The following is a 15,344-nucleotide window of genomic DNA, read 5'->3' as shown; positions in this document are numbered from 1 at the left end:
CAGTTATTCAGGGTTAATAGAAAGACCATACTCTTTGGAGCAAGACATAAGATTGAATTCTAAACCTCTGCCAGCCTTAGTTTTTCACCTATAAAATGATGTTAATAACTCTTATGTGTCAGGATTTTTGGGAGATGTAGTAAGCAACAATAACTGTATAGTACTTAGCATGATCTTTGTATTTTGGAAAAACTGAAATCTTGACATTCCTGTAGCTTCAGTTCTTTCAGGGGGGAGATGAGGAGCCAAGAAGGAAGGGGTATTATTTCCTTTGGTTTTAAGGTTTTTAAGATTAATTTTGAGTTTACGACTTTCTTCGAAGGCTAAAAAGTATTTTTCAATCAAACATTTTTCTTCACTTAGATTTTTGAGGCAATGTCTGTTTTTATGCATAATATTAAAGTCATCAAGAACTGGTAATGAGAGCTCTTTACCATCAATCTAGTTGTGTATTTATGTCTACATTTACTTTGTTTTATATAGGACAAATTTTTCAACCCCAGTATCCCGTCTTTGGGTTTGCGGAATGTTATTTATATCAATGAAACTCACACAAGGTAAAAAGAAATTTCTTATGTTTTTAATACATCTCAAAAGAAAAACTTAATAATCAGTTAACACACTTTAAGCTGAAGTGCTTTGAGTTATTGAGAGTTAATAGAATATGAGTTAACAGAAATATGAATTTCTGACACAAGAGGCTTTATCTGAAAATTGGAAGCAGTATAGCCACAGAGAGAACTATTACTGTTACCACTTCTGTAGTTATAAATATTTTCATGAGAGTGTAGATGCCACTTAGAGTGTTCTTTGACTTGTTCTTATGTTGATTTTTGGATATGAAGTATGCCAAAATGTGGGAAATATTTGTCTGAGGAGACCAGTAGGTTTGAATCTCTTATGATTTATTATAACTATTTAATACTTCAGAAAAAGTATAAATTATTGATCTGCCCAATCTGTAAAGTGTTAGAAGACATTTTTCTATTGAGCAAATGCCCTTTGATTTATTATTTACCCAAGACTTTACATAGAATTCTTACAATTTCCAATCACATGGGATGGGTTGTAAGTACCAGTGTGAGAGAAAAGGGCCTTTGTTTGATCTGACTCTAGGCAAGGGGACGAAGAAGGGGGGTCGAAAGTTTGTGTGAATATCTGTGAGGCAAGAGAATCAGTAGCCAAATGCTAGCCATCCTTGTAATTCTAAGAGTAGATACCTGGAGTAGGCAGGCAGGTCAACTCAGATGGTGAGAAATACTTGAAATTCTATGAGAATTCGTGCAAGAAATCAACTACTTGAAGCCTTTATGAAATTAATTCTCATAATTTGATGATTAGATCACACATGAGAATGATAATACTTGCATTTGTAGTAAACTTTTGAAAAATAGAACTTAAGTCTAAGACGTGAGCATGTCTTTCCCATTCCCAGGTTGCTGGTCTCTCTTTTAAATTTAAATTTAAAGGAGGGGGAAAGACTTTGATGTTGAATTTGTTTTTGATAAGATGATAAGATTCTAAGAAAAGGGATCTAATAGAGACTTCTCTTCCTTACGTGTAAGTAGATATTTTATATGTAAAGCCAAGTGGTTTGTTTCTTGCCCTCAATTAGAGACAGTTAAGGAAAATAGCATTTGCTATGATGACTAGGCAGTATGAAATGATTCAATGAAATAAGCTGCATGTTCAGCTATTTAATTCTAATGTGTATTATGTGAAGCAAAGCCTAAAACATTTTTACACACTCACGTATGGTCACACACTCTGTCACTCTGACACTTATGCACATGTACACAACACACAATGCTTACAGTCAGTTGCAAAGGGATTTCATAGAGAGCTTGGACTTTGTACATTCCAGTAATATTTCTGAAAATGTTGGCTGAAGGAAAAGTTTAGGATTAACGTTTAACATACTGGGCCAAATTTTTGGAAGATTTACACAAAGGAAAGGAGGAAGAAAGAGAATGGCAGGAAGGAGAGATGATGAAATAGGTGATTCATAAACAATTCTCCCTCAAATTAGTTTTTCTCAATTGAGGGCATTCTGGGTCTTTTCAGAGTTACTGAATTGATAATGATAATGTGGCATTATGTAGTTATTACAAATGGTTTCAAATTATTATATAATGAAAGCTTATAGTATTCTTATTCTGAAACTCATCTCTCCATCCTCCCATCTAAATACCACATAGTCATTTGTTACTGACAGGAATATATTCTGTTCCTCAGGTATATTTAAAATGTAGAGGGGTTAAAAAAGAGAAATTCTGGCTTCGCTGGCCCAGAGCACAAATATTTAGATCGTGCTTGACTTCTTTCAACTGATTAGCCTTGTCAGTTCAATTAGAAAGTCATTGATTATCTTAGGAAAAAAAAAAACTATGACAATAAAAAAAATTAGCCTTTAATCATAGGAAAAGACTTCCAAATTTATCTTTTTGGGGGAGGGAGAGGGAGATGGAGTTTTGCTCTCGTTGCCCAAGCTGGAGTGCAATGGCTCCATCTCGGCTCACTGGGCTCACTGCAACTTCTGCCTCCCAGGTTCAAGCGATTCTTCTGTTTTAGCCTCCAGCATAGCTGGTATTATAGGCATGTGCCACCACACCAGGCTAATATTTTGTATTTTTAGTAGAAACAGAGTTTCACCATGTTAGCCAGGCTGGCCTCAAACTTCTGACCTCAGGCGATCCGCCTGCCTCAGCCTCCCAAAGTGCTGGGATTACAGGTGTGAGCCACTATGCCCTCCCTCCGAATTTATCTTTTTATAGCCCATAGCTATAACTATAAACTGTATGGTGTATCAGAATAGATATAGCTTATATATAGCATTACACATTTTTGCCTTTTTAATCGTACTAATAAAGCCAAATGTTCTTATTTCTTTTGTTTTTATATAGGGTTATTCAGCACAGTAACACTATTCAAACATTAATACACAAATTCCTCGTTTCAGCTTTAGCTGTGAGTACATTAATAAAATTGGCTGCACAGCATTCTGAGTGACTAAGGAGAATTTGTTATAGGAGAACCCTAAGTCTCAGAAATAGATGACATTAGGCCTTGTTTTTAATGGGTGCAAAATTAGTTTATAATTTAAGCAACTTGTTTTAGGTGTACCTATAATACGTTTCTGCTAAATCATTTTCACATTACAGACACCGGGGATGGCTTGCAAGATGCCTTTCTTATGTTCTTTTTATTCAAGAGCGAGATGTGCATAAGGGCATGTTTGCCACCAACGTGACTGAAAATGTGCTGAACAGCAGTAGGTAAGGGCGGGGCATAGGTGTAAAGGTGGGCAGAGGCAGGGATGGGTGGTAGGAGTGGGAGGGGGAAGTAATTCTCCTTAGTAACCTTTAGTTTCTTTGGGACTATGTCTCAAGAAGTGTTCACATTTCCAAACATTAAATGTTAAGCTCCAAAGGAAACTAAGGAGAACAGATGCTTTGGTGACAGTGCCATGTGGGAATAGCATTCTTGTTTTGTGGATTAATAATTAAATGGGTTTCTAAAACATGAAAGGCAAGTAGGAGTTCAGAGATGCATGTATTTCCAGATGCATATATTTCTCTGTTTTCTGTAATATAAATGTTGGAGACACTGTATTTCCTATTTTATAGCCAAAAGAGAAATCAGTTTGATATTGTTGCCAGTTACTGAGTACCTAGGTAGAAATTCTTGTACTAGAAAGTCATTGCTAGAAATCTTAAGAGAATGAGATACTGCCTTTGCTCTCACAGGAGCTTGGTTACAAATGGTAGAGACTGACTGGAACTCAGGTGGAAGGGGAAATAAACATTCTACAGTGTGGGAGTTTGGGTGAAGGTGTTCCAAACTCCCATGCTCTAGAATGTTTATTCTAGAATACTGACCTCATTGGTATGGCCAGTTTTAGAGGTCTACTTGGATTTGGGGAACAGGAGACCAGGGCAAATTAAAAGGCTGCTTTGACTTCTCAAGAGTCCTTTGCAGATTCTGTTTGTTAAGGCCTGAACAGGGATGGCACGTAGTACATACTCAAGAAATACTTCTTGAATGAATGAGTGAGTAGTTCATAATGAAGATGCATCAGCCATGGCAATGACTTGTGGAAATATTCCTGGCCAGAATGCAATTAATGCTTTTTAAGAAATAGACTTGGGGTACTTTCATGTCCTTTGGTATTGGTCTTTTTGTATTAGTGAAATGTGGGGCTATGCGGAATTTTGCTCTACTTCACTAGTCCAAAATCAACACCAGTGGGAGAAAACACAATTGTTTGAAACTCTTAGATTATTATATATTCTCTTTTTTTGCTAAAACCTTCAAGTATGTTTATTTCATCCAGATGTTTTGACTAGTAACTGGGATCTTAGAAGTGGTTGAAGGAGGTTGAACCTCATGCTTTTTCCGCTAAGTCGACTGGAAGATTTATAAAACTGGATTAAATGTTTCCTTTTATCTCACTGCTTATTACTATGTGCTGTGCTCTTTTGATCTTGAGCTGTGTCTTTTAAACATTACTGGTTTGAGTTGAAAAAATATTTATGTCCCTTTTTGATCCCTCCCGGAGTTTTACGTATAGTTTTACTAATGGAGTCACAATAGAGTTAATAGTAAATTAGGTCTTCAAAAGAAAAATCACACATTAATTTGGTAGTAGAGTTTTGGATACCTCTGAATTATACGCCTAAAAGGATAACCTTTCTTTTACTCTCTTCTGCTAGAATGCAATTTTGTGTCTCTCACACTTTAATGGGAACATTCAAATTCACATAGTTGTCACCCAGTACATTTGAATTAAATTCTTCAGTCTGCTTTCCAGATCCTCAGAGATTCATTGATTTAGGAATATCAGTGAATATCCCTATCTCTCCTATCTCTGTTAATTGATAGGAGCCAGTGTCTTTAATAGCCAGAAAGAGCACTTCTAGCTTGAGCTTATTCTTTCATATTACCACATTTCAAAGAGAACCTACGTTTTGTTTGGGGATTTACAACTGCAGTTTAGAAAATACTGAATATAGAATGTAGTAGAGAACCAGTTACGTTGTCTCTCCATTTTCGTACCAGAGTACAAGAGGCAATTGCAGAAGTGGCTGCTGAATTAAACCCTGATGGTTCTGTCCAGCAACAATCAAAAGCCCTTAACAAAGTGAAAAAGAAGGCTAGAAGGATTCTTCAAGAAATGGTTGCCACTGTCTCACCAACAATGATCAGGTATTAAAAAGCAAGGCAAAAAGCTTTCAATTACAGCCATGATGATTTGAGCAAATAAGACTGAATTATTGCACTTTCCTAGCACAGTTCTCTTTGTCCAAAAGAAGTTTTAATGAATCCTAATATTAAACTCTTGTTTATATTCTTATTCAGCTTTCATGCACAGTAGCGCTGTGTTAGGCTTGAAGGTGCCTTCATCTCTGTTAATTGATAGCAGCCAGTGTATTACAATTGACATCTGCTCATCTAGACTAGTTGCGAACCAACTTTCACATAACCGAGGCATAAAAGGAGTGGTTTGCGTGCATCAGAGGCATCATTCTGCTCACTAAATATTCGTTTGCCTTGGTCATTTGCTTCTGCAGTATAAAGTATTATTAGAGTGATATGTGATTGTAGCCCATAATAAATGGATACTGCTGTAAGTAGTATATGTATATAAAGTTAGGTCTAATCCAGCAATTCAGGTACACATGCGCACATGTAAACACACACACAAAGTCATTTACAAGTACTTTTAGGTTGTAGGTCTAGAAATTTAAGTAGACAGAAGTCAACTGTATATACTTGTATGTAAAAATATATGTGTGTATATTTATGTTTTTTCTTTGTACTTTGTTTCAGACTGACTGGGTGGGTGCTGTTAAAACTGTTCAACAGCTTCTTTTGGAACATTCAGATTCACAAAGGTCAACTTGAGATGGTCAAAGCTGCAACTGAGGCAAGAATTTCTGTGAATCTGTTGCCCCGTTTTCCCCTCATTTGTAGAGTGCTTTTAGAGTTCTTGTGGAAATGTTCTCTTGTGTGCTGTTGTGTATTTCAACCCATTTGGAAGATTTTCCTTGTTTGTGGTAACTTCAGTAGCTGTGTCTTTGGGGAGGAGAAATGGGAGTACTTACCGGCAATATGCAGGATTCCTTTTGTAAGTTAGCTTCCAACAACCCTGAAAGCCTGGTAGAACAATCTCTGTTTTGTAGATGAAGCAATAGAGACACAGATAGATAAATAGGTTGTTTCAAGTGGCAGATAATAAGTGACTTGCCCTGGATTTCAAACCAATCCAAGCTTGACTCCATAACCTGTGCTCTTTTTATATCAGTAGAGCTGCTTCTCAGAAAATGTATAGGTCAACTGGAACTCTTGATTGCTCTTCTTCCCCCAACTGATTTCTGTTGTTATAGTTGCTCTTATTTTTAGCTCAAAAAGTATTACATTGAAGGGAGTTCATATTATTGGAATATGTTTTTAAGGAGTGAGTCACTAATTAGCCAGTGTTTGAGTGACTCTAGCCAAATATGCAGTTGCAAAGTGTGATTGAATTTTACATTTGAATTTTAAATTTGGCATTTTTCCCTTTGCTAGACGAATTTGCCGCTTATATTTCTACCAGTTCATAGATCCCATATTGACTATCTGCTGCTCACTTTCATTCTCTTCTGCCATAACATCAAAGCACCATACATTGCTTCAGGCAATAATCTCAACATCCCAATCTTCAGGTAAGATGAGCTTGAGATTTAAGGAACTAAAAAGATTATGTTTTGAATTTTTGGGTTTCTTAAATTGTACCTTTGGATATACCTTATTGTAAGGATGACATTAGCACTTTTTCTTTTATTATGAAAGTGATACGTGTTTATTGTGTAAAATTTGGAGATACGAAAATTGCATTAAGACTATCACCGTTATTTATTTTATATATTTTATGTGGGATACTTGGTGAACTGTGACTCCCTAAACTTTATGGCCATTATTTATCAAATAGATAAAAGGCAATTAGAAAGGCAAGATAGCAAAGTAGTGTACCAGGCTCAGCAGTAGGGAGTTGTGTGGTGGGGGAGGGGGCAGTGATGTGGGAGAGGGGTTACTGGTATAAAGATAACCATGCCTGGTACTTTGACCTCATAATTTAGTAGAGCTAGAACCACTTAAAAAGTACAGTATAATGTGAAAAGTGTCTTTTAGAGGTTTTCAGCTTTTTAAAGGTTTTTTAGAGGTTTTCCTCAATGCATTCCATTTGGAGGAAATAGTCTGTGCAAATGCAGAGAGATACAGGAGCATGATATGGTTGGGAAGTGATGGACAATTAGGTAAGGGGGAAATATGGGATGCATTGGGAAGGATCAGAGACTGAAGGTGTTAGCTGCATAGGTAGTGAGAGCCAGATCAAAACAATTTCTAAGCCAAGAGATTGGAGTCTGTCCTGTACTTGAGAAATGGTGTGTTCAGATTTGTATTTTGCAAGGTCATTCTGGATTAGAAAGAATGAAATCAATTCTGATTCCATTTAGATAGTTCAGGCAGAATGTAATGCAGGTCTAAATTAAAAGTATAGTAGTGCTTTTGGACAAGAGGGCATAGATTTTGAAGTATTTAGTAGCTTGAATTTATAAGACCCAATGCGAGTCCATATGGGGGCTCAGTAGAGAGAGAGGAAGTAACAAGATTCCCAGGTGTTTACCACCTAGGAAACTGGGTAGATGGTAGGTCTGATCACCAACAAGGAATTGGTGAGGAACTGGCTGAGCTGGTTTGGGAAGTTAAAGTTTCAAAACCTGAAAGCACAAAGCAACTCTAAGGTCAGCTCTGTGAGTAGAGAGTGGGTAAGAGGAGCATGAATTTAGAAAGAGACTAGAGGAAAGTGGGCTGGCTTTAGGAAAGGAAAGGTTGTGCAGTAGAGCTTCACAAGATGGCATTCGTCATCTTTGTGTGCTGCGTACTCAGTATCACAATCTAAGGAGCTCCTTCTTAATCCCTTGGTTCAGAGTTCTCTAGGCTTTCAGAGTTCTGTAGCTAACCAGACTCCTGTGACCAACTAAAGAGAAGCCATGCATTCATGCAGTCAGTGATATTTATCCAGCAGTGCTTTAGACAAGAGAGAACAAAATGTATAGTCCTTGCCTTCACATAGCTGAATGGATAATACAATAGAGTGTGATATGACCCTACAGGGTAGATGTGCTTTTCCAAGAATTAGAATATCTGTTTACTTTCCAGGGTACCTCTTCCCAGGACCAGGGAACCTGGGAAACTGAATTAGAAAGTCATTTGGAAGTTTCTGGTGGGCATAGACTTAGAGGGAAGAGGACTGTTCTGTTGGGGCTCTAGAGAGGCCTTGCTTCTCTTGTAATTAGACTATTTCCTGTACCCATTTCCTCCACATTTGGTTCTCAACTAGGATTTCTTGGAACTACGTAATAAACACTGATAGTTTTTCATAATCCAGCTTTCCCTTTCATGGACTCTGTGCCAGCCATTGTGTAGCTCATCCGTCCTTCAGACACAGCAGGCTGTAGATAACCCAGCCTGTTTTTGTGCAACTTTCTTTTATTACATGACAGCCTCCCCATTCCCAAACCACTTCTCAGGTGTTATTTTTGTAAATGGCTCATCTCATTCATTGTGAATTTATTCTGCAGAGTTTTACTGTTAAAGAGTGATTACTAAGCTTTGGCAACAACTTACTGTGGACTCCATGCATTTACTGTAGAGCAGTGGTCCCCAACCTTTTTGACACCAGGGACTGGTTTCATGGAAGACAATTTCCACAGACTAAGGGGATGGGGAGGATGATTTTGGAATGATTCAAGCACTTTACATTTATTGTGCACTTTATTTCCATTACTATTACGTTGTAATATATAAAAAAATAATTATACAACTCATCATAATATAGACTCACTAGACGGTCCCAACTGGGAGTGATGGAAGACAGTGACAGATCATCAGGCATTAAGAGTCTCATAAGGAATGTACAACCTAGATCCCTCAGGCACAGTTTACAGCAGGATTTGCACTCCTACGAGAATTTAATGCTACTGCCGATCTGAGAGGAGGCGGAGCTCAGGGGTTAATGCCACCAATGGGGGGAGTAGCTGTAAATACAGATGAAGCTTTGCTTGCTCTCCTGCTACTCATCTTCTGCTGTGTGGCCTGTTCCTAATAGGCCAGGGACCGGTATTGGTCTGTGGTCCTGAGGTTGGGGACCCCTGCTATACCCCAAAAATATATATTAACATTTATATTAGTATCACTTTACTTGAAAAGAATAGGAGGCTGTGAGTTTGGAAAGCTTGACTTAGACAATTTCAACTTCATGTCAAAATTAGTTTTGTAGAAAGAGACATGGGAATGGAAAAATTGTTTTATGCCTGCGTATGTGCAAATGAAGCATATTTTTGTTTCATGTTATGTTTTGGAAAGATGGTTATTCTTCGTTTCAGTTGGTAAAATTATTTTCAGTTGGATAAAATTATTACAAGGACCCCCTGGAAGCAATACTTATTTGAGAAAATTTCCCCCAAGGAGCTTTTATAATAAACATCATATTCATTTTGTAGTAAACATGCCATGAGCAAATTGTAGGATATCTAAGGGTCAGTGTCTTCAGACCCTGGGCAGGATTTTAAAATTTGGAAGTGTTACATAATACTCTTAAAATTTATACTATCACCTTTACGGTAACATGTCATTCAGACTCCTTTTGGCTTGGAACACATGTCATAGAGGTTCATTATACACAGTGATATCCCAAAGACTGATGAACATGTAAATGAAACACATCAATATATGGAAAATGAAAAAATGCCTGCATTTTTACTGTCAGCAGCCCATACAGCACATATGGCTTGTATCCAATTGGCAAATGTTTTGAATTAACTTGGAATGTGAGTATTCTTTTTACATTTTTCTTCATAAATAATTCATGCATTCTGAATTTGTAGTACCTTGATCCATAAGCTTGGGGGCTTCTTCATACGACGAAGGCTCGATGAAACACCAGATGGGCGGAAAGATGTTCTCTATAGAGCTTTGCTCCATGGGGTATGTATGATTGCTAATTATCCTTAGAGCCATTGTGTTGGTTATCACAGTAAAAGCAAAAATGACGCTATTGAGTTGGGATTTTTAAGAAACTACTATTTGGGTAATTTGAGTGATTATTGCTTAAGCTTGGTGATTTATTTTGTTGTTGTTATTACCAAAATAGAGCATTGGAGGAGCTGCTTTAATAGTGTGAATAAGATACTTTGTCAGTAGTGAAGTTATAGTTTTTTCTGTTTTGCTTTTTAAGATTTAATTTTTCTGAGCTCATTCTAAGTTGAGTGGTCTTGAATTCATGTTTTACTTTCTTCTCATATCCTAGCATATCGTTGAATTACTTCGACAGCAGCAGTTCTTGGAGATATTCCTGGAAGGCACACGTTCTAGGAGTGGAAAAACCTCCTGTGCTCGGGCAGGACTTTTGTCAGTTGTGGTAGATACTCTGTCTACCAATGTCATCCCAGACCTCTTGGTAATACCTGTTGGAATCTCCTATGATCGTATTATTGAAGGTCACTACAATGGCGAACAACTGGTAAGGGTACCTACACAAAAATTGTCTTTCTTTATCAAGTTTTGCTTTTAGATTTAACTTTTAGAATTTAGATTTGCTTTTAGAATTAACTAAGAATTTTTTTTTGGTACTCCCTATGTTTAAAGCACTGTATGAAATGTGACTGGGTGGGCACAGTGAGTAGCTTTCATGCCCTATTATGAACTTGATTGGTAGTGCTTATATGGTGTCTTCCTGAGCTTGGCAGAAATGACATGGTTAGATTTATCAGTGCTGACCTTGGTCATGGGATTGGGAAGTGGGAGAAGACTTGTCATCACGCTACCATCTCTGCTGTGGAAGATTATCTGTGGTTCTCCCTAGGGCTTACGGATAATGTGCATATTTTAAATTGGGCTTGAAGAACTGGTGGGGGTCGTGGTGGTGAAAACAGCTACAAATTAATTTGAGAAGTAGCAATAACTTTTTCAATACACCTTTTTATTGACGTGTAATAGTTAACAAGAGTATACAAATCATAAGCATGTAGCTTGAATTATCACGAAGTGAATACATCTATGCAAGCAGCACCCAGATCAAGGAACAATATTACCAGGACCTTTGAAACCCTCCTGGTGCACCTCCTATCTTTATCCCCTCAAGGATAATCATTAATTTAATTTCTTAAACACTGGGTTAGTTTTTACCTATTTTTGCACTTGCATAAATTGGATAATATGTGATCTGTACACATCTGATTTCCTTTGCTTAAGCAGGTGTTTGTGAGATTCATCCACATTGTTGCATGTAGTTTGTTCCTTCTCATAGCTGTGTAGTATTCCAGTGTATGAGAATACCACAATTTATTTTACTATTAGCAAAATGTTTGTCTGTAATCATTCTTGTGTATTTTTTCTTGATGACCACATACATTCATTTTGTTGGGTATGTGCCTAGGAGAAGAACTGATGGGTTGTAAAAAAAAAATGTGTATTTTCAGCTGTAGTAGGTACTGCCAACCACTTTATCAGAATGATTTTACCAACTTACCACTCCAATCAGCAGTTAAGAGTTCCAGTGGTGTTTAGTTTTGTTATTATTTATTGTGGAAATTTGGGGTGAGGTACTTATTTCAAGCTTATGGCTCCAAACATGTCAGAAATTCAAGAGGCTTTAGAAATTGTTAGGCTTACAAATGAAGCGATATGATTTGCATGGCACTCTACTTGTGTCCTGTGAATCTGTCCTTGATGTGTACCCTGTTCATTCTGTGTCTCACAAGTTCATTTATGAGTCTGTGTCCATTATATGTCCTGTCATTGTGCCTTATGTGTAATAGATACTAGGTGCTTACTGAATGAATACTCAGTTCCCGCTGTGATGCTGGATTTGCAATTACTTGGCTAATATTAGATATTTAGACTCTGGGGATCATCAGACCTCAGATAAATGGCCTCTTTGAAGTTTGATTTTTATTTAAGAACCACAGAACAGTTTTCCAGGCTATGTCAATTTTTCCTTTGTTAGTTTGCAATTGTATTTTTGTGAATTGTGTGACCATTATACTAAATGAAATAGTATTAGATGTTTCATTTTTCATTGGCTGAATTATATCTCCCAATGACAGGATTACATCTTTTAGCATCTTTGAATACCAAACATTTTCTGACAGGCCGCAGTTAATGACTCCTTCCTTTCCTTCTTCATTTGTTGTTCTTTTTCAAGATGAACTTACAGTTTCCATAAAACAGGTTATTCTGTGGGTAATAGAATGTTTGTGTATGTGTTGGCTTTCTCACTATGTTATTCTCACTATTGGAATTTAGGGCAAACCTAAGAAGAATGAGAGCCTGTGGAGTGTAGCAAGAGGTGTTATTAGAATGTTACGAAAAAACTATGGTTGTGTCCGAGTGGACTTTGCACAGCCATTTTCCTTAAAGGTGAGTGTCTATTGAAATGAAACCATGTCAAAGCATCGACCTGAGTCAGGGGGTTCCAGTGCCGACTCTAACAGCACCTCTCTGTGTGATGTGGGGCTGCAGTTTGCTCTCCCGTAAAATGAGGATTATGACAAAGGTGGTGTTTCCTACATTTTTCCACAAAATTTGCCTATTGACAAAGGAGGGTGAGTTTCTGTTTTGGGAAGATAACAGGCTCGACATTTATTGCCATTATTTAACTCATGGCAATCTAAGAGGAACAAAAAATAGGTAGAAGGAATAAGTTCTAGTATTCGATAGTACAGTAGGGAAATTATACTTAACAGTAACTTACTGTATATTTCAAAATAAGTAAAAGAGAAGAATTGTAATATTCCCAACATATACAAAAAAGATAAGTGTTTGAGGTGATGGTTATGCCAAATACCCTGATTTTACCATTACACGTTGTATATAGGTATCAAAATACCACATGTACCCCAAAATATGTACAACTGTTATATATCAATTAAAAACCCCAAAAGTCAAACATTTTGAGATGGATGAATGAATAAATGAATAATTGTAAAAAAATAAAAATTCATGTGAATCTTTCATGTGCCTTTATAATATGTTTTTATATCTTATTTTTAAAAATTGCATTTAGGGGAAATTTTTCCAACAGCTCCCTTAAAATCTGGGTAAATTTTTTTTTTTAATATGGAGTTTTGTGCTCCTGTTACCCAGGATGGAGTGCAGTGGTACAATCTCAGCTCACTGCAACCTTTGCACCCTGGGTTCAAATGATTCTTCTGCCTCAGCCTCCCAAGTAGCTGGGATTACAGGTGCTTGCTACCACACCTGGCTAATTTTTATATTTTTAGTAGAGACGGGGTTTCACCATGTCTGCCAGGCTGCTCCCGAACTCCCGACCTCAGGTGATTTGCCTGCTTTGGCCTCTCAAAGTGCTAGGATTACAGGCATGAGCCACTATGCCCAGCCAAAGCTGGGTAAATTTGGCACTTAGGATGATGCTCTCTGTGTCCTATTGTGTAGAATCAAGTTCCCATACATCCAAGGGATAGTGCCATCCTCATTGAAAGTCTGGGACTGGCTGGTGCCTGAGGTCCTTACTGTTTTAAATTCTTAAGATATTCAAATTGTAAGGAGAAGGAGAAGAATGAGTACAGAAGTAGGAAGCCCAGGGATAAGGAGCAGAAGGTCCTGCCTCCTTTTATTCTACTTCCTGGCTTCACTTTAAGAGATTCCAGCTGCTGTGGTAGATGCTTGCTGGCCTTAAATGCTTGATCTTTTAGAAGCTCACCATTTCTTGCCACTTTTCTTTTTCTTTGTTTTTTAAACGGTCACATAGCTCCTCTGTCTTGTTACAATTTGCTTTTAGATTGAGGTTCATTTGAAAATAATGTGACCCTTGGGTTGCCAGATTATTTTTAAGTATGATTATGTTATCACTAGTTAATGATATTAGGAATGTCAATTTTATGAAGATGTGTGAGAAAAGGTAAGAATTTTCTTTTAATTTTGAAATGATTTTGTTTGAGCATCCTATTCTTTGTGCCTTCAGTTCTTAAGTTCAGTTTCATGCTTAGCAACATTCTTGAGTCATTCTGGGTTTCCAAAGATATTTTGGGTTATAGAGAGTATATTCCATGTTCTACAGCATGGCTTATTTTATGAACAACTCCCTTTTAACCTTTGGAAGATGAAATTGTATTTTATATGTTGGTGGGAAAGTGAGAGTAAATGATCATGTTGTATTTTTTTTCTCCAGGAATATTTAGAAAGCCAAAGTCAGAAACCTGCATCTGCTCCACTTTCTCTGGAGCAAGCATTGTTACCAGCTATACTTCCTTCAAGGTAAAATTTGTAGAATTTTTTTTACAGGAATTAAGCTACTAAACATCTGATATTTCTTGTATTGCATAGATTAACTTTATTGAATGTATACATTCTTATTTTCACTTCTTTACTCAAGTAACTTTTGCCTTGGTCCAATAAGGGATGTTGAGATGACATGTTTTCATATTAGTTTGGAGGGTTTTTTTAATTACTTGCTTATAAAATCTTTTTTATTTTGCGAATCATATAGGAATTCTTATTTGATTTATACTTTTTGAATGCTTGAACTGATTTTTTTTGGTAGTAGGTTATGCGTATTGTATGTAAGTGAAATGTATAAAAGATTTCTGCTGTTTGAATTTTTCAGAATTCAAACTGAATTTTAATTTAGGGAAATTGAATATGAAGCTCTTCCTTTAATATGTGGAAATATTGAATTTTCAAAAATGTTTTAAAATAGTGCATCTTGCTTTATGTATTTTTCTGCCAGTGGTTTTGGAAATGATGTATATCCACAGACTGTTTAGTCATAACTAAATAACATATTTTGGCCAGGCCATAATGCGGTATGTTACGGAGGAAAACAACCCATAGAAATCATCTATATGTGGTTTGAATTTAAAATATGTTGCAATTTAAAGTATCTAATTTATTTAAAGATCAATTCCACATAGTTTGCCTTGTAAAAGAGTGTGGTTGTGGGTCGATTTTCAAAACACTTTTCAGACCCAGTGATGCTGCTGATGAAGGTAGAGACACGTCCATTAATGAGTCCAGAAATGCAACAGATGAATCCCTACGAAGGAGGTTGATTGCAAATCTGGCTGAGCATATTCTATTCAGTAAGTAGAATACCAAACCCTTTAATTCTACAATTAAGATTCATCATGGTGCAGTGTAATCTATACAGGTTTTGGGATCTGCTGAGGTTAGTTTCTACTTCAGGTTCTGTTAATTCACAGGTGGTAATAGGTGAGTTATTAGAAGGTGATACCATGGAGATTGAGATAATATGAGTTAAACATCTTATACAGTGTCTGGTA

General features: G+C 36.8%; 1 protein-coding gene across 5 annotated transcripts in view; it reads left to right on the top strand.

Moving 5' to 3' along the window:
- The window catches only part of GPAM (glycerol-3-phosphate acyltransferase, mitochondrial), a 63,958-nt gene that overhangs the window by 35,224 nt on the left and 13,390 nt on the right, over positions 1 to 15,344 (top strand). For all 5 annotated transcript variants that reach the window (XM_017513742.2, XM_037733211.1, XM_017513743.2 and 2 more), the window contains 10 exons: positions 484 to 557; positions 3,162 to 3,275; positions 5,059 to 5,205; positions 5,830 to 5,926; positions 6,568 to 6,704; positions 9,930 to 10,029; positions 10,352 to 10,564; positions 12,349 to 12,462; positions 14,234 to 14,319; positions 15,028 to 15,143. In XM_017513742.2, coding sequence (XP_017369231.1) covers positions 484 to 557; positions 3,162 to 3,275; positions 5,059 to 5,205; positions 5,830 to 5,926; positions 6,568 to 6,704; positions 9,930 to 10,029; positions 10,352 to 10,564; positions 12,349 to 12,462; positions 14,234 to 14,319; positions 15,028 to 15,143 — 1,198 coding nt within the window. The remainder of the gene's footprint in view (positions 1 to 483; positions 558 to 3,161; positions 3,276 to 5,058; positions 5,206 to 5,829; positions 5,927 to 6,567; positions 6,705 to 9,929; positions 10,030 to 10,351; positions 10,565 to 12,348; positions 12,463 to 14,233; positions 14,320 to 15,027; positions 15,144 to 15,344) is intronic.

This window comes from Cebus imitator, unplaced genomic scaffold (genome assembly GCF_001604975.1).
Source record: "Cebus imitator isolate Cc_AM_T3 unplaced genomic scaffold, Cebus_imitator-1.0 Scaffold500, whole genome shotgun sequence".
In the NCBI taxonomy this organism is placed as follows: Eukaryota; Metazoa; Chordata; class Mammalia; order Primates; family Cebidae; genus Cebus; species Cebus imitator.
The sequence above is the reverse complement of the archived record's forward strand: the minus strand, read 5'-3'. Positions and strand labels throughout refer to the sequence as shown.